We start from the raw sequence: 19,327 nt of genomic DNA on the forward strand, positions 1-19,327 counted from the left end.
CCAAATGCTTGATCCCGGATTGTGGACCTTAGAGGCTTGCTGTCTGTGTTGTCATCTGGTCCTGTTCCCTCCTTGCCCCTCCTGCAGCTGTTTTATATTCACGAATGAACCACACTCGGCTCTGCCCGCCTCAGAGCCAGGCCACTAGCTGTTCCCAGACCTGGCTGGCTTCCCTCCGGATTTGTCAGTGCTGCTCCCTCCGGTCCTTGGGGTTTCAGTTAAAAGGTTCCTCCTCGGAGAGGCTTTGCCTGAGTATCTTGCGAAGCTAGCCAGGAAGTTCTCTATGATGTCATCCTGGTTTAATCCTCTGCATCCTCACATCGCTCTGTGTGTGTGTGTGTGTGTGTGTGTGTGTTGCCTTTTTGATCCCTGTCGCCCCAAACACATGCACTAGCGTGTAGACTCCCGGAGAGAAGAGACCTGCTTCCCTGCTCATTGCTGCTGCAGCGCGAGGAGTGCCTGGCACGTAGTCGGTGCTCGTGCTCAGTCAGTGCTCACTGAAAGAGTACATGAGCTCCCGTTCACCCGCCTTAAACTTCCCCGAGGTGACCGGAACCACCCACCAGTCCCTCCGTTTCCGCTTCTGCACGCGCCTCAGGTTCTGCCTGAAGGGGTGCCTGCCTCCTCCTGACTTTCATGGGGGAGAATGTTCTCTTTGCCAAGGCTCATTCTCTTCCCTGCACACTGGATTCTGCTGCCTCCCTTTCCTCTCCAGTTCTGCTCACTTGAGGTCACTAACCCATATTATGTGATGATGATTAAGGATTCTTTTCTTTCTAACGTTTTAAATGAAAAACGGTGGGTAGCATCTGAATATGTTCTTTTTATAAGAGGGGAAGTAATATCAATAGAATGGAGATGTCTCCCCAAGTCCATCCCCTGATCACTTGGTGTAATTGCTTATGACTTTAGCCGATTGCTTTTCCGACTTCTTCTCTGCATTTGTACGTAGCTATAGAAATAGTTCAGTGGGTTATGCCTTTCTCTATTTTTGCTTTATGTAAATAGTACCATGTGTATCAATACCCTGCCCTTTGCTGTTTTACCTTCCAACAGAGCTTGGAGGCATTTTAAGATGTGTACGTTTACAGCATTATTTCTAATAATCACATAATCTTTCCCAGTATGCATAAACTACGGGTGATTTAACCATTTCTTTATTCGTAAACATTTACATGAATCCTGCTCTTCTTTTCATAAATGCTGCAGTAAACCCCTTTTAGGAGCCCCTGGGGTCACGTGCAATCTTTTCTGTAGAGCAGATAACGAGGTGGGATTGCCTGGTTGAGGGGTCACGCGTTTAAAATTTAACGTATTGCCAGATTTCCCTCAACACAGGCTACATAAGTTCACAGTCCTACCAGCTTTTTCTAAAAGCATCCTCATCACCAGCTGATAGAATAATATATTAATCTTTGCTAAGCTGATACTGCCCATTTGAAAATTTATTGGCCGTTTGGGTTTCCATTTTTAAAAACTGGTTTCTCCGTAGGTTTCCTTTGGCGTTTGTCTTTTCCCTCTTGCTTTGTAGGCATTAAAAACAAAGACGAGCCGAAAAAATATTCTATTGTAGACCTCAGGCCAAGTTATCCCCTTTATGGGAAAATTCTTTCCTTACTCCAAGACTGTAAACATATTCTTCTATTATTTCATGCCAGAAGTTTTAAGATCTTTTCCTTCCTTCCTCTCCCCCACCCCTCCCTCGCCTCAGGAATTTTTGTGCCTAGTGTGAATTAGGGATTTAACTTTTTCCCCAGATGGATAGCGAATCTTCTTACGTGCCTCACTGAGCAGTTTTTTCCCTACTGTTACGACATCACTTCCTGTCCTATGTCGTGTCTCCTATGAAGGGATGTTTCTGTACACTTTAGCCTGCTCCTAGGACAGAACCAGCTTTTGTTTGTCTTATAAAGATTTTCTAAAATTGATTTTTAGAGAGAGAGGCAGGGAGATGGAGAGAGAGAGAGAAACATTGATGTGAGAGTGAAACATGGATTGTCTGCCTCCTGCACGCCCCCTCCCAGCAATGGAGCCCTCAACCCGGGCATGTGCCCTGACTGGGAATTGAACCGGCAACCTTTCGGCGCAGAGGACGATGCCCAACCACCTGAGCCACTCTGGCCAGGGCGGGACAGAACCAGTTTTAATTACTATAGTTTTCCAGTTTGTTGGGTATCTGTAAGGCAAGTGCTTATTTCATTCTTCTGCTTTTTAAAAAGATACCTGGCTATGCTTGTATAGTCCCTTTTTCAGATATATTTTAGAATTACCTTGAAAGGCTCCGTGAAGCATTCTGTTGGGATTTGGATTGGTTGCAGTGAACTCATAATTGATTTGAGGGTTGTTTGTAAGGTGTGATTAAGAACGAAGTCGTGGGTATTGAGATTCTGTCTCTGTCATTTACCAGCGTTATGATTGAAGGCCAGGTCCTTAATCTCTGTGTTTTATCTGCAGAATTGGGATGATAATTGAACCTATCTCATAGGATTGAGTGAGATTCCAGGAGATAATACGTGCTGGGGGCTTAGCATAGTCCTCAGTGCGCTTAGTATTAGCTCTCAGCAATAGCTATGATGTTTTAAACTCCCCCTCCCTTTTGCTATAAATTGTCCCAAGTGTCCTATTTAACAAATAGTAAATATATTACTTTGATTTTGTTAGCTTCTCAAGCTTCTTCTTTTCTTTGGCTGACAATCTTTTTAAAATGAGCAGCTTTGATTTGTCATCTCCAGTTCCTTGCTGCCCTGTCAGTTGTTGTATAGAGAGCATTTCTTAGGTTCCTGTTGGGCTCGGGACCGATTGGGAGGGAGACAGATAAGTTTCCTGCCTTCACGCAGAAGCAGGTTCAGCAGATGCTTAGAACGCGGCGTGGTAACCGCAGTGATGGGTGGACCTGCTCCATCTGCAGGAGGAGAGGGGGCTGGGACGTATCTGTGCGCAGAGTGGCACGTTCATAGTCACGGAGGCCAAGGGCCGAGACCAGGAGATTGGGGGGGGGGGGAGCAGGGGCCTTGAGAACCTGTGATGTGCATTTCAGGACGTGCAGGCCCAGGCCTGCTCTCGTTACCACAGGCCGGCAGGGCCTCGGCTCCCACACCTACGGGAAGGTTCATGGCCTTTAAGATGGTCCAACCCAGCAGGGATGGGAGTTGCCTCACTGCCTTTGAGTTCTCTCTTCGCTTCTGGAATCGGGGGATTTTATTTCCTTTGGAATAGTGCGTGTGTGTGTGTGTGTGTGTGTGTGTGTGGTGAGGAGGTGGAGGGCTACTTACTTTCTTTCGATGGGTTTCTACTCATCTATGGTGTTCCCTTCTGGGGGGGATCTTAGAATTTCTGTGGTTTGCAGAAGAGGGACGTCTGTGTCGGCTCAGTACGCTCTGTCACTGGGAATAGGACCAGAACAGACCTTTATTGCAACCAGGCCCATGAAGCTCAGTGTTAGCTCGAGAGATGGGCTGCACATGCTGCGTTCTCTGCCCGTGCTGTTTCCTTAGGTACTGCCTCTGGTGACTGACAAGTGCATTGAGTTTTCTTAGGCTGTTTCAACCGTCTTCTATTAAAAACAATACTGGCAATCGAGAAATACCGATCAGTTGCCTCCACATGCATCCTGATTGGCATGGAACCCACAAACTGGGCATGTGCCCTGACTGGGACTCGAACCCGCAGCCCAGGCCTCCTTCCAGGTCTCACTCGGCTCGACACTGATGGTGTGTGTGTGTGTGTGTGTGTGTGTGTGTGTGAGAGTGTGAGTGTGTGGGAATTCCGTGATACTGCGTTTTCTAAGGGGCCTTTAATGGAAACAAATGACCTAAGATGCCGTGTATTTCCTACATCCCCAGTGTATACTGTGCATGAAGGACGGATGACATGCTATGTTTGTCTTTCTCCTAGAACGCCCCGTCGCAGATAACGAGCGGATGTTCGACGTCCTGCAGAGGTTTGGAAGCCAGAGGAGCGAAGTGCGTTTCTTCCTGCGGCACGAGCGCCCCCCCGGCAGGGACTTCGGTGGGTAGATCCTGTGAGCAGGCGCAGCGTTCGGGCTGTGTTTTTATGCGTTGGGGTGGAACCGGGCAGTTTGAGGGGAGAGCGAGAGGTGAGTGCGAACCGTGGGGAGAGGCCACGCTTCTAAGATCTGCCTGTCGGGGAGGAGACACGGGGATGGTCTTGCTTGTTCTGTTCGGTTTGAAGAAGAGAAGTTTTTGTTTTTTAAGATTTTTGTATTGATTTTCAGAGAGAGAGGAGGGGGGAGAGAGAGAGAAACATCGATGCGAGAGTGAAACATTGAGTGGCTGCCCCCTGCAGGCCCCCTACTGGGGATCGAGCCTGGAACCTGGGCATGTGCCCTGACCGGGAATGGAATTAGCAACCTTTCGGTGCATGGGATGGCGTCCACCCAACTGAGCCACACCAGCCAGGGTGCAGACGGGAGGTGCTTTATGGTAGTTTTCAATGCGGGAGGGGAGGCGGTTGCAGTACGTGAAAGGGGGTGCTGAGGGGGCGTCCTCAGCCCTGGCAGAGAGAGTCTCATGGGCAGAGGAGGGAGCCTCTTCCATGGTGACAGGACAAGAAGGAACAGCGCAGTGCGAGTAAATGTGTGCGCCTGTGAGCAAGTCGGGGAACTTGTCACCGGAACACGCTTTCTCAGGCGGAGAAGGCAGAGGCCTCTGAAGGTGAGGATGGACGTGAAGAATAGGAGAGAGCCCCAGGGGAGCAGGTTGACGGGCTCCATGGAGGCCATGAGGCCACCCGTGACCTTCTCCCGCCTGAGGGTCATAAGGGAAAAGGTGGTTGGATTGACCCCAGCCTGGGGCGATGCCAGACCAATTCGGTGGACGGTCAGGGACAGGGGCGAAGAGGATACTGGCAAGATGACATCTCAGCGGGGTGGGGAGGAAGTGAGGATGGGAAGGGCTGAGGGGGAAGGGCGACCAGGGTTTAGAGGTGACAAGTCTCAGGTCGTGCAGGGTGAGTGAGGAACGTGTGGTCACAAGCAGAACGCTGGGAGGTGACATCCGGGGTGGAGCTCCTCTAGGTGGCGAGGGTCCAGGTTGGTCATGAAAGGAGCCTGGGTTGGGGTGGGGATGAGGAAGCCCAGGGCCGGGAGCCTGGCTTGTGGAGGGGACGGTCATGCAGGAGGCAGGCAGGCCCCGCGCGGGGAGAACACGGGAGTCAGGTGCTCGCCTCGTGATGCGGGCTGTGACCGGCGTGTGTAGGTGACGGTGAGGAGAGGGCAGGAGGCGGTCATGACGGTGGAGAGATGGCAGGCTGGACACGTTCACGCCCTCCGGGCAGGTCTTGGAGGCTGTGGGAAGGTGAGCAGCTCAAGGCAGGCCTGTGGGCAGCTCTTCTCCATGGCAAGGCCCGGTGGGGCGGAGCGCTAGGTCTTTCTAAGACTGTTGGAGTTTTCACAATGGGAAGCTGAGGGTTTGTGACTTCCGTATATAATTCTTGGGAGTAAGAATGTAGGTAACATGTTCGTCACTGGATGTCATGCAGTCTCGGTTTTATCGCTTTAATGCAGATACCCATGTGGTCCCCAACAATGAGAAGTTATCAAGTGTAGATAGACCGAGGAGGAGCTCAAAATTGACTTGTCTGGCCTCTTCCACTCTGCAGAGGAGAAGGCTGATCCTTTGGGGTTCAGTGACTTGTCAGAGGCCACACACCCAGAGGCAGAGCCAGGAGTGGGGCTCGCGTCACCTCTGCCAGGCCGGCTGGCATGCCTGGCAGTGTGACTGGTGCCCGTGGCTCTATTTTAAATGAGCACGTAGTTTCTCCCTAAGCGTTCTTCTGTAGCTTTAAACTGGCACCTGCATCTCGTTTTTATTTTGTTCTTTGTTTACGTTGCTGCACGCATCCTCTTGTAAGAAAGGAGTTGGACTTTACCCACTCACCTGCCAGTTCAAATGTCCGCCCGTGTCGTCCTGGCTGAATTATTAAACGGCCTTGCGATAGTGTGATGTGCAGTGTCGGTGTGTCTGTAACGTGAGAGTAGGATCGGAAGGGAGGGAGCTGTTTCACGTTGTCACAGACTCCAGTGCCACACGGTGTCTGACTTGGGGTAGAGCAGGGCTGCTTGTCCGTGTCCTCCTTAGTGGGGACGGCGAGGTTACGGATTGGGAGGCTGTCACCATGGTCTTCTGCCAGTCTCACCGGACCTGGGACCCGCAATGGACGGAACTATTCTTAAAGCTCTCGCCTCGCACTCTAACTGTGGAACTGCATGGCCAGGAAGGGACTGGTGGGGCTGCCTGTGAGGCAGCGAAGACAGCAGTCATTCCTAAACGGGAGGTTTATTTTTCTTGCAGAAATAGTGTGGCCGATCCTGGAGCTATTTTCTCAGAGAATTGAGCAGTGTTATAAAAATAAAGCTAACACAGTCCTAGCCCATTTGGCTCAGTGGATAGAGTGTGGGCCTGCAGACTGAAGGGTCCCAGGTTCGATTCCAGTCAAGGGCACATGCCCAATTTGCAGGCTTGTTCCCCAGTGGGGGGCGTGCCGGAGGCAGGCAATCAATGGTTCTCTCTCATCATTGATGTTTCTATCTCTCCCCCTTCCTTCCTCTATGAAATCAATAAAAATATGTTATAAATACGTAAATAAATAAATAAAGCTAGCACATTAGGGCTAGGGATGGTGTGACCCCGGGGTCTGAGGATATCGTATTACTGGCATGGGAATTTGTGGTAAGCTTTAGGCAGATTCAGTAGACATTTGATTCAAAAAATTTCTTGATAATTTAATAACCTTTCTAATTTCTGGAAGTATAAATAGTAGCTTAATTTCACTTATTTAAAAAATTCTCTTTGTTGATATTATCTGTTTCTTACGATGTATCTGTTTAAATTAAGACTATATTCCCTGCCGAAACCGGTTTGGCTCAGTGGATAGAGCGTCGGCTTGCGGACTGAAAGGTCCCAGGTTCGATTCCGGTCAAGGGCATGTACCTGGGTTGCGGGCATATCCCCAGTAGGAGATGTGCAGGAGGCAGCTGATCGATGTTTCTCTCTCATCGATGTTTCTAACTCTCTATCTCTCTCCCTTCCTCTCTGTAAAAAATCAATAAAATATATTTAAAAAAAAAAAGACTATATTCCCTTATAATGCATTAAGTGATGCTGAGAGACCCATACATTTTAACTTAAAACATTTGTTTTAGCCAAAACAGAATACAGTGTTTTCCAGTTAGTACTTTCCCAAACTAAGAAAATGCAAGATTTTTACTTAAATAAATGGGAAGTACTTCATAGTACTTAAGAATTACCACAAAATGCCCTCAAATAAGCCAAATATTCAAAATACCGCTTGTATTTTCAATTGCTTCCTTCCCATGTATGTTACAAAACAGCCTCAGTGAGCACAGGACGGATTGATTTAATGCTCACTTAATTCTTTCCATGAAACTGTTTCTGATTTCACTCCGAGGAGCTAAATGGAGAACTAGGGGGAGCTACTCTGAGCGAATGGTGTGATTTTCCCATAATGAGAAGTACATTTATTTTGTTACATTTCCCCCACTTCCGGTCTCTGAATCATGCAGCTTTCCTAGGGAAGAGTTAGCAAGGGGTGTTTGGTAAAGTTCACTGTTCACTGTTCCGAGATCGGCTTCCCCAAACAGGCTGAGTTCGAGACCTCAGGGCCGTCGCTATTAGAAAAGATTTTGTTTGAAGTTTCCTTTCAACTTAAAATATCAAAGGGCAGCGGTCACAGAGCTAAGAAACGGACTGGCACTTGGAGTATCTGCGACCCTGATTTAATGCTTAGTTTTGGATTTTGTGCTTAGTGAGTGGACCACGGCCTCAGGACCCAGCTTTGAGGAGAAATGGCGTGAAAGTTCCTGGTGACCATCGGAGGAAGGAGAACGGGGTGAGTACCTGTTCCTCCTGCTAAGCGATCCCGCAGCGCTGCTGCCTTTAAACCTTTAAAGCTCACTCGCCGTTACTGGTTATTCAGTGGGTTATTAAGAACAGCCCTTTTTCAAAGGTTATTTTATATTTATCCCATAGAAACAGTTCATTTTCCTGCTCTCTCCATGCTGACTATTGGAAGAAGTTAGACGCTGAATGTACAGTTCAGAACAGGACATGTAGAGCACATGTGTGAGGAAGTATTTGTTTGGGGGTGATTGTGTTTGCTGCTGTCATGTTCCTAGACAAATGGGAGTTATTTACCAGCGCCTTTGCTCTTCCGTATGAATGTCAGCGGCATCTTTGGGGTGCCCGTACACGTCTTCTTTCCGGAGCGCAGGATTCCTGATGCCGTGGGGATTGGCTAGACGGCCTTCTCCCACCTGCTGACCTCATGTTAGGGTCCAGGGCATCTGAAGTGGCATTTGCTCCTGCTCCATCTTTCCCCAGGTCTGGCTGTGAACGGCTGACCTGGAGGACAAGGAGGGTCTTAAGCATTAACAGGATTTGGGTGCTTCTTGACAATATGTATCTTTTCCCTTCACTGGGTATTTTTTATAAAAAACAGCTTTATTGATGTATAATCAACATGCAGTAAACTACACATTTCAGATACACATTTGAGAATGTCTCATATACTGCACACACCTCTGAAACCGTCACCATAGCCACGGTCATGAAAATCCCCGTCACCCCAAGTCCCCTTGTGTCCTCTCCTCACCCTCAAGGAACCGCCAGTGGGTCCACTTTCTGTCTCTACAAGTTAGATGTGTTTTCTAGAACCTTCTCCAGCATGTACTCTTTTTGTCTGAGTTCTCTTGGCATAATTATTTGAGAGTCATCCTCTGTTGTGTCTACCAGTAGTTAATTCCTTTCCGTTGCTGAGAGGGGTTGCAGTGCCTGGATGTACCACAGCTGGTTTATGCATTCACCTGCTGGTAGACATGCGTTGTTTCCAGTTTTGGCTGTTCCATGTCAAGCTGCTGTGAGCATTTGGTACAAGTCTTTGTGTGGACAAGCGCTTTTATTTTTCTTGAGTAAATACTGGAGTGGAATGACTGGATGAAATGGTTGGTGTATGTTAACTTTTTAAGAAGCTGCCCAACTTTTCCAAAGCTATTGCTTTATTTTTCACATCCTCACCAACATCTGGCATGGTCAGTCCTTTTAATGTTGGCTAATAGGTGTGAGCTGGTATTACATTGGGGTTTTAATTTGTATTTCTGTAATGGCTAATAGTGTTGGCTATATTTTCATGTGTTTGCCATTTGTATCTTCTTTGGTGAAGTATTTGTTCAACTCTTTTGCTCATATTTTTTTCTTCTCATTTTTTTTTTATTGGGTTATTTATTCCCTAATTGAATTGGAGAGTTCTTTATATATTTTGCACCCAAGTCTTTGATTAGAAATAAGATTTGAAAACATTTTTTGCAGTCTGTGACTTGTTCTTAATTTTGGTTTTGTCGTTTTAGGTTTTACATTTAGGTCTATAATCCATTTTGAATTAGCATTTCCATGAGTGAGGGAATAAAAGTTTTCTTTTTGGCATATGGGTATCCGGTGTACAATCTGCATTTGTTGAAAAGACTATTCTTTCTCCACTCAGTTGCCCCTGCACCTTAGTCTAAAATCTGTTGCCCCACGTGTGTGGGTCTATTTTGTGCTCTTTTCTTCCATTGGTCTGTTTATCTTGGCATCAGTACCACACTGGACTGGTTACCCAAACACTGTAAGCCTTAAAGTCAGGCAGCCTTGTCAAGGCGTTTGGCTATTCTAGATCCTTTGTACTTTCACATGGAATTTTAGAATTCTCTCGTCAGTTTATAGAAAAAGCCTGCGGGAATATTGGTTGGGAGTCCATTGACTCTGTAGGTTAGTGTGGGAAGAATTGCCATCTTGACAGTGTTGAGCTTTTCCATTCATGAGCACCAGGCTCTGTCTCCTGTTTGTTGGGGTCTTCTTTCTCTCAGCAGTGTTTTGAGGTTTTCAGTATATAGGTTTTGCATATCTCCTGTTAAATTTATTCCTCAGTACTTGCTATTTTGTATGCCATTATAACCAGTATTTAACTCATTGCACGCCATAAGCATCAGACCTTCCTCACAAGCCACGCACATCTATAAAAAAAATGTTTTCCCTAAGTGGCAGCCCTGACCAACTTTAAAACCATTTTTCGTGAGAATTTTCAGCTGAAAATATTCAAGAACACCCTCATTGTGAGTAATATACTTATTTTTATAATACTCACTGCAAATTGATTTTTTTTTATTAAGTTCAAAATATTGTGACGTGTGGGGATGGTTTCCGTTTTGGACACATGGCAGTTAACTGGTTAAAAAAATTTTCAATTTCTGGTTTTCCTGATATATAGAAAGGGGATTGATTTTTGGCATATTGATTTATTTTTATCTTGCTATCTTGCTAAGTAACTTATTGTTCTAATAGTTTTCTTACAGTTCTTTACAGATGATGATGTTGTCTATAAGTTAATGACAGCTTAACTCCTTCCTCCCCAATCTGGATACAGTTTATTTCTCGTTCTTGTTCTATTGCACTGGCTAGAACTTCTAGGGCCATGTTGAGTAGAGGTTTTGGGAGTAGACATCTTGCCTTTTGTTTCTGATGATCCAGTGTTTCTTGACATTTTTGAATGCCAGTGTCATATTTTTGATGGTGGTCTGATGCCTGTTGTAGATTTGCCGCCAATGCCCCTCCATCACGTTTAACATGATCACACACTACTTTCTGATATAAATTAACTACAGAACAGGGTTTTTCTAAATTGTTCCACTTATGTTACTGATTACTGAAACTATTTAAATAGTTTTAAAATAAAATATTTTATTTTATTTAAAATAAAAGTGTTGGTCTGTATGTTAGTATGTTTTATACCTTAACTTAGTAATAAGTCAACGGGGGGGAGGTGTTGATGTAGAATAAGTCAACGGGGGGGAGGTGTTGATGTAGAAAATCAATGGTCTCTTTAATATCATGGAAGGAAAATGGCTGGATAATGGTGCCTGATTGGTTCAGGTGAGGCTTATCCATAGCACAGCTAGACCTCCGTGCGCAGTCTCTGCGCTCACCCATGTGCCTGGCTTGTTGTTTCCTCTCTCAGGTTAATAGTCCTAGGATGGATCTGACCCTCGCTGAGCTCCAGGAAATGGCATCTCGCCAGCAGCAGCAGATAGAGGCCCAGCAGCAGATGCTGGCGACGAAGGTAACGTCTTGTGTGAAGAGCCTGACAGGCCGCCATGCCAGTGTGCGTGCCGGGCTGTTGACAGTGCACCCTCATTGTGACACCAGTTACCTCACAGACAGGACGTGCGCTCTGAACCCCAGGTCACCTGCTGGGCGGTGCCTTCTCCTCTTCACTGCAGCTTTTGGTGGAAACCCCTGATCATCCCATTGCTCGGGATCTTCCTGCCCCTGATTCTGATGAAATGACCAAGCTGTGTCGGTGTCAGTGAGAGAGGGCGGTGGTAGGAACCTTGAACGTGGCCAGCAGGAGCTGTGGGCTAAGTTTTCCCTGAGTCGTGGCTTCAAAGAGGAATGTCCCATCTACGGATGCTAACACTGCCCCTCCCATGCCCAGAACAGGCTGCTTGCCTTTACTTTGGGGACGTTCTCCACCCACAAGCCAATCCCAGTCCTGGCCTGACCGAGGGAGCCAGCAGACGCCTGCCCATGACTGTCACACCGGCTCCCTGCTGGCTCTCCTGCCAGCCCGGCCTCCAGGCTGCAGCCGGTGGCAGCAGACGCTGGGAAGGGCTCTCGAGGAAACACTTTAGCCTCCGCAGGTCGCCTGTCTCCGTCTGCAGTTGTAGCGAGAAGCAGCCATAGGCAGCCGAGGGGTGGCCGTGTCCCAGGGAAACTGCAGGCGGGACTAGCCGGGGGCTGTGGTCTGCCCGCCCCTGGCCTAAACTCCCAGGATCCGCAGCTGGCCCGCCCCTCAGTGACCAAGTTCCCTGCAGCGGGGCCGGCAGTGGCGGCTTGACAGCAAGTCACGTGACAGCTAGGATTCTGGAAGGCAGTGCTCACCACACCCAGCCTCCGCGGGATTCCCCTGGGCTTCCTCCCCAGGCAGACCCCGCTTTCTCAGAGTCATGCGTCTCGTGGCTCCTCACACTTCAATACGCACGTGGCTCACCCAGGCCTCTTGCTAAAAACACAGGCTCTGATTCAGTAGGTCTGGGTTGGGTCTGAAATTTTGTGTTTTACAAGCTCCTAGGTGACGCTGTGAGGTATCATTCCTTGAGTAGTAAAGACATAAATTCAAATAAGAAGGTTAATGGAAGAAACCTCTTGTCTTATTTTGAAACGATTTCTGTGTGACATATGTTTTAGGCATTTTGTGAAGTTTACCCTTCATTATAGATTGTGTAGCTCTATCAGTTTACTTGAAGCATTGAATATTATAGAAATAAGATGTAAAGCTGCACAGTGCAATTTCCTACAGGGGGTAGGTAGTGTATTTATTGAGTGTGTATTAAGGATGTAAGGTACAAGGAGGGTTACATTTCACGTTTCATGTAGTCCTCACGGGCCCCGCGAGGTAGTTACTGATCATCTCATGGATGAAGAAACGGACTTGTGTACGCGCTGAGCGTATGTGAGCGGCCGCGGTGTCAAAGCTAAAGAGTGAGGAGCGCGGGTCTGAACCCGAATTTGATTCCACAGCTTATCACTTAACAGCTTCCCTAGACGGCCCCCTTCAGGAGCTCCCTCTTACATTGTAGCTGCGGTGCATAAAAATGGGCTCAAGGCTCCCTGCTTGCTGGGAGAACCAGTCGGATTAGGAATCCTGCGTTTTGGATCTCACCCCCAAGGCGTTCTGGGGGTGGGCCCCGCTGGTCTGATGGCGTGTACAGGGCAGAGCAGTGCTCTGGTGTGCCTTGGCCCCGGCGTCTCGGGGTTCTGGTGAGATTATTTGGGGGTTGGTGGGATCCCTGCTGACAGTGGTACGGCCTGATGGTGGCTTTCACCTTTAGGAACAGCGCTTGAAGTTTCTGAAGCAGCAGGATCAGCGGCAGCAGCAGCAGGCTGCCGAGCAGGAGAAGCTCCGGAGGCTGAAAGAGATCGCCGAGAACCAGGAAGCGAAGCTGAAGAAAGTGAGAGCGCTCAAAGGCCACGTGGAGCAGAAGAGACTGAGCAACGGGAGGCTCGGTGAGTGGCCCCGACAGGTATCGGCTCCAAAGGCCGCACGTTGAACGCGTCGGGGTCGGAAGTCTATAAACTTGTAGGAAAGAGGAATAAGATGAGGCTCTGTATGTAGATAACTTTAAAAGAAGGCTTTGGATGTCGCTGGCTCCTCTGAATTGAATTGAGTTGTTGAATGTTTAGAGAAGTTTCTAAACTTACCTTTGGAAAATGAAGTAGTTTTTTTCCTCTAAATATTTTTTGACTGCAAATCAGATGAAGGCAAGGATTTTTAGTCATATAATAACTCCATCAGTTATGTGACCATTTACATTAAAATGTTAGTGATTTAAAAAAATTAAATCTTTATTGTTGAAAGTATTACACATGTCCCCTTTTCCCCCATTGGCCCCTTCTAGCCCGCTCTGTCCCCAGCCCCAGGCCTTCACCACCCTGTTGTCTGTGTCCATGGGTTATACACACATGCACACAAGGTCTTCGGTTGATCTCTTCCCACCCACCCACCCACCCACCCACCTACCTCCTCCTTCCCTCTGAGATTCCATAGTCTATTCTATGCTTCTGTTTTGTGTCCTAACATGTGGTCTGTCTTTGAGAATGATCCATGTGCACTTGAGAAGAATGTATATTCTGCAGTTTTGGGATGAACTGTCCTATAAATGTCAATTAAATCTGATCTAGTGTATCCTTTAGCATCATTGTCTCCTGGTTAATTTTTTGTCTGGAAGATCTATCCGGTGAAGTCAGTGGGGTGTTAAAGTCCCCTACTATGACTGTATTGCTGTCAATCTCTCCCTTAAAGTCCTCTAGAAGTTTTTTATATAATGAGGTGCTCCTATATTGGGTGCATATATGTTTATCAGGGTCAGATCCTCCTGTTGGATCAGTGCCTTTAGTACTATGTCGTGACCTTTCTTGTCTTTCGTGACGCCTTCATTTTGAAGTCTGTTTTGTCAGATATGAGTGTTGCTACCCCAGCTCTTTTTTTCTTTTCCATTTGCAAGGAGAATTTTTTTCCCATCCCTTCACTTTCATCCTGTGTGAGTCTTTTGTTCTGAGGTGGGTCTCTTGTAGACAGCATATAATTGGTTCATGCTTTTGTATCCATTCAGCTACCCCATGTCTTCTTATTGGGGCTTTTAATCCATTTACATTTAAGGTTATTATTGGTAGGTATTTTTTATTACCATTTTAATTTTTTATATCTATGCTTCTCACTCTATATTTCTTCTCATTACAGCTGTCCCTTCAGCATTTCTTGCAGTGCTGGTTTGGTGGTGATAATCTCCCTTTACCCTTTTTTTGTCTGGGAAGGTCTTTATTTCACCATCTATTTTGAATTATAGCGTTGCTGGATATAGTAATCTTGGTTTCAGATCTTGCTTTTCATTACCTTGAATACGTCATGCCATTCCCTTCTGGCCTGTAGAGTTTCTGATAAGTAATCAGCTGACAGCCTATGGGAGCTCCTTTGTAGGTAACAAATTGCTTTTCTCTTGCTGCCTTTAAAAGATCCTCTCTTTTCCTTTAAATTTTGGCATTTTAATGATGATGTGTCTGGGTGTGGGCCTGTTTGAGTATTGACCTATGAACCAGGAGGCCACAGTTTGATTCCCGGTCAGGGCACATGCCCGGGTTGCAGGCTCCATCCCCAGTAGGGGGCATACAGGAGGCAGCCGATCAATGATTCTCTCTTGTTGTTGATGTTTCTGTCTCTCCCTCTTCCTTCCTCTCTGAAATCATAATGAAAATATATTAAAAACAACAAAACACCACTAGGTTGGCCTAGGACACGTCTGGAAAATTCCTCTCCTTTTTGTTAGGAAGTTCACTGTGAAGCTGCTTGCTGGGAAGTGGTCCATTCTTCCATTTCTTTTCAATGATTGTTGCTTTTTCTCCTCTTTCCAGTGGAGGAAATTGAGCAGATGAACAGTCTGTTCCAGCAGAAGCAGAGGGAGCTCGTCCTGGCCATGTCCAAAGTCGAGGAGCTGACGAGGCAGCTCGAGATGCTCAAGAACGGCAGGATCGACGGCCACCATGACAACCAGTCCGCCGTGGCCGAGCTCGACCGGCTGTACAAGGAACTGCAGGTACCCTGGCTGCTGAGATGCACAACAGCCGCCTCCCCTGCCACACATGGTCCTTCTGCATGGCAGAAAGTGCTGGATTTCCACGTCTTTTCCTCGCAGTGGTTCTCAACCTTCCTAATGCCGCGACCCTTTAATACAGTTCCTCATGTCGTGGTGACCCCCAACCATAAAATTATTTTCGTTGCTACTTCATAGCTGTAATTTTGCTACTGTTATGAATCGTACTGTAAATATCTGATATGCAGGATGTATTTTCAGGGGTCATGACCCACAGGTTGAGAACCGCTGCTTTAAGGAGATGAAGGGGAGAAGACCTAAGCCCCGATGCATCTAGAATAAACTGTCCAGTGCCTCACACTGGCCATCAGAGGCAGTCCTCTGAGCCACAGCCCGTGGTCTGCACTGGACTAGAAACCTCGAGATGAGAAAGGAGGGGTGGGACAGTGGGCAGGAGACCTTACACTTTTAGAAATTATGTAATAGTGGCCCCTGGGACTCCGTGTGAGAACTTTTTCTTCCTCCTCTTTGACTACCTTTTTTTGTTGTCCCCCGTTTTATTCAGTTACGAAACAAACTGAATCAGGAGCAGAATGCCAAGCTGCAACAACAGAGGGAGTGTTTGAATAAGCGCAATTCAGAGGTGGCGGTGATGGACAAGCGTGTGAATGAGCTGCGGGACCGGCTGTGGAAGAAGAAGGCGGCGCTGCAGCAGAAGGAGAACCTCCCCGTGAGTGGGCTGCTGGCTGTGGGCGGGCGGAGGGGGGGAGGCCAGCCCCGGGCGGCCAGTTCTCGGCAGCGGCTCCGTGGTCAGTGCTGGCTGTGCCCTCCGCGGAGAGGCGGTGCTCAGAGCTGCTCAGACGTGACCCATCTTCTTGTGCCTGTTGCCGTTCCGACCTGCGTGGCTCCGGTTTCCTCGCTAATACTTGTAGTAAGGGTGGGCAGAGCTCACTGAGCGGTGCTTCTGTTTGGGAGTTCCTAGTAGGCTCTGGCTAGAGCTGATTGTTAAACACGACGGACATTTCCCAGCCTTTCCTGGATGCCCTCTGCCTTGTGATCCTGAGGGACCTGTGCTTCTTCCGAAGGTTTCACCTGATGGGAACCTGCCTCCGCCAGGCGTGTCGGCGCCGAGTCGCGTGGCTGCCGTCGGTCCCTACATCCAGTCGTCCACCATGCCCCGGATGCCCTCCCGGCCGGAACTGCTGGTGAAGCCGGCGCTGCCCGATGGACCCTTGGCCATGCAGCCTGCGGAGGGGCCCATGAAAGTCCACACCCTGCCCAACATGCGATCCGGGGCCGCCGCGCAGACTAAAGGTAAAGCCCGTCACACGCACGTCCTGCCACAGCGCCGCCTCCCGTCCTCGCTGCTGCGTTTCCCAAGCGGGAGTTTTACAACAACGTCTTCCTGTCCCTGTTCGTGTTCAGATTCTAAGGATCCCCTGTATTCATTGCTGGGCGATAGGGTTCTTAGCCCCGAGTGACACAGTTCTGGTCAGGAAGGGAAGCAGAATGTACTGTCTTGGCAAATCCGAAAACTGTATTGAATTCCTCCTTGTGAACAAGGAAACTGTGATCGGATGTTAGTAACTGGGAACCAGCTGTTGGTGTGAAAACACCATCGATGTGGTTGGTGGTGTTGACTTTGCAGAGCGCGAGGTGGTGAGTCCCCTGTTGGTAAGTCATGTTTATCTCAGGTGTGTGTGTGCTTGAGCACCTGCCCGCTGATGATGCGAGGATCAAGGTCAGCCTGTTGGGAGGGAAAGTGTGAGTAACAGGCTCCTTAGTGGGCTTTGCATCCCAGGTCTTCCCCAGGTGCCTGGGAGGGGCTAGCCGAGGTCTGTAATGGGAGGAAGATGAAGGGAGAACCGTGGAAAAGGAGGGTAAACACGGGAGAAAAGATAACAGTATTGTCTCATCCCCTGCCACTATCATGTGCATGCTTTTGCTCACTTAGTTATTATTTTGCCAGAATGGCCACTGTGAAGCAGTGTGGCACCTGTGAGTTTTTGTAGAGGTGCTTTTGTGTTGTTTCTGTAAGGAAAAAGAAAGCTTTGAAACTTCAGTCCTGGTGTAGGAAAATCCTGAATACACTGATTTGGGCAAGACTAGTCCAAGTTATGGCTTATTTTTATTTTTTTGCCTATTATAGTGTGTGCTTTTGGTGTCGTTAGGGAGCCCTCGGCCTGCTAAATAGAAATCGTTTTCTGGGAGTGATGGTGACATTTTCTTACCCAGCAGAGAGCCATGTGTCCTTGTTGGCAGGCTTTCCACTTGCCACGATTAGTTATCAATTGTTTGAGGGAGGGAGACCATTTTAAATTAAAAATGTGCACCCTAACATTTTCTAAATAAGTTTGCTGGGATGGTTGACTCTGAAATTTAAAGCTGTTTTTTAGAGATTCCATTTCTTAGCAGCAAAGGAATCATTAAAACCTCTTTAGAACCCAGGTTATTTGTGGCTGCTTTTCTGTGTTTTAGGCTCTAAAGTCCATTCGCTCGGCCCCGACTGGAGTCCCCACGCAGACCTCTTCCCGAGCCAGGCCTCTGCCCCAAAAGGCGCCGGGAGTGCGCCCGACCCAGGTGAGGCTCGGCGCTGCTCCCAGCTTTCTGCTTGGGCTTCTCAAGGTGCCGGGAGTTCTTTTCAGGTGGTTGTTTCTAGTGTTAAAGCCAGGGGCGGGGTTTATTTGTGGATCACCCTTACTTAGCCAGGGAACGAAGGCAATGCCAGCATTGTCGTGTCTGGGTTATTTCTCAATCACCTTAATTTACAATTAGGGAAGCATTTTTGAGGGCAGGGTTCCCAAGAGGTGGAGGAGGGAAACTGACACGTGAGCAAGAAGCTCTTACAAACAGTTTGAATATCAGTGTGATTTCCTTTTTCCTGTTTTCTTCAGCTGATGATGGAGAGGCTCCACCGAGGGAGAAGGAGAAGAAAGTGCGCCCCTTCTCCATGTTCGACACGGTCGACCAGGCGGCTGCGCCCCCCGCCTTCGGGTCCCTGAGGAAGAACCAGAGCAGCGAGGACATCCTGCGGGACGCGCAGGTACGGGGCGCGGGCACGCCCAGGGGTAGAGCCCGCTGGTGTTAGAGGGGGTACAGGGCGAGGTGGCGGGGAGGAAGCCGCAGCGACACCTGGGAGGTCAGGGAACACGCAGCCTCTGTCCTGGGCAGCGAGTCTGTATTCGGTGTCACACCGACGGGGGCAGCTGACCTACCTGCGTCTGGGCCGTATTTCATGTGATTCCCTAAGAAACACGAGTGCAAAGGAGAACAGCCAATGTGTCTGCTCAGTTACCTGCCGGGACAGAAGTGGGCACGGCGGGGTGGCTCCTCCCGGGAACTGCTCTGCGTTACTGAGCCCGCGTAAACCGTGCCTCAGTTCAGAGACTTCGGAGTTAAATGAGAATGATTAAACATGTGGAGCTAGGAGGTTTAGTGTTTACTTGCATCTGTGCAGTTGGGTCATCTCAACCATCTGTGTGCCCAGTTGCTCAGTATTTTTACTGACTGTGTGTGTGTGTGTGTCTTACAGGCTGCAAATAAAAATGGGAAAGTACCACCTCCTGTTCCATCAAAACCCAAGCAGATCAACTTGCCTTATTTCGGACAAACCAGTGTGTCCCCGTCAGACATGAAGCCCGACGGGAACCCTCTGCAGTTGTCCGCAGCCGTGGCGTCCGTGGGAAATAAGCCCAAGCCTGCGGGGCAGCCACAGAGGGGCCTGCTGGCCCCCGGCGCACCGTCGGGCGGCCAGGACCCAGCCCTCGTGCCCGGCGCCAAGCAGGAGAGCCCACCGGCCGCGGCTGTGCGGCCCTTCACGCCACAGCCCTCCAAGGAGGCCGGCCTGCCCCCCTTCCGGAGGCCGCAGACGGTGGCGGCCAGCTCCATCTACTCCATGTACACGCAGCACCAGGCGCCTGGGAAGAGCTTCCAGCAGGCCGTGCAGAGCGCCCTGACCAAGGCACAGCCCCGAGGGCCACACTTCCCCAGCGGTAAGCTCCTCCCCTCCTTTCACCCGCGTGGGTGATGGCAGTCCCACCAGGGCTGTCACCCGCCAGGAAGCCAAGGGACTTGTCCCGTCTGACCGATGTTTTTCTGTGAGTTTTGTTTCATCGTGGCTTTTGGTCTTGATTGGCAGTTTAAAATGTGAGTTTCTGCTAAACATCAGCC

The 19,327-nt window shown here is 48.7% G+C and overlaps 1 protein-coding gene across 13 annotated transcripts in view; it reads left to right on the plus strand.

The window, feature by feature from the left end:
- The window catches only part of TP53BP2 (tumor protein p53 binding protein 2), a 102,196-nt gene that overhangs the window by 74,241 nt on the left and 8,628 nt on the right, over positions 1–19,327 (plus strand). For 8 of the 13 annotated variants that reach the window (XR_004975068.1, XM_036355169.1, XM_036355178.1 and 5 more), the window contains 10 exons: positions 3,895–4,008; positions 7,787–7,869; positions 11,029–11,130; positions 12,902–13,076; positions 14,979–15,160; positions 15,723–15,887; positions 16,243–16,471; positions 17,636–17,737; positions 18,052–18,200; positions 18,690–19,149. Coding sequence is in view for 12 of the 13 variants with exons in the window: in XM_036355169.1 (XP_036211062.1) it covers positions 3,895–4,008; positions 7,787–7,869; positions 11,029–11,130; positions 12,902–13,076; positions 14,979–15,160; positions 15,723–15,887; positions 16,243–16,471; positions 17,636–17,737; positions 18,052–18,200; positions 18,690–19,149 (1,761 nt within the window). In the remaining variant the exon portion in view is untranslated. Of the gene's footprint in view, positions 1–3,894; positions 4,022–7,786; positions 7,870–11,028; positions 11,131–12,901; positions 13,077–14,978; positions 15,161–15,722; positions 15,888–16,242; positions 16,472–17,635; positions 17,738–18,051; positions 18,201–18,689; positions 19,150–19,327 lie in introns of all 13 variants that reach the window. The other 5 variants (XM_036355173.1, XM_036355172.1, XM_036355174.1 and 2 more) reach the window with 2 other exon arrangements.

This window comes from Myotis myotis, unplaced genomic scaffold, assembly GCF_014108235.1.
Source record: "Myotis myotis isolate mMyoMyo1 unplaced genomic scaffold, mMyoMyo1.p scaffold_m19_p_21, whole genome shotgun sequence".
Taxonomy (NCBI): domain Eukaryota; kingdom Metazoa; phylum Chordata; class Mammalia; order Chiroptera; family Vespertilionidae; genus Myotis; species Myotis myotis.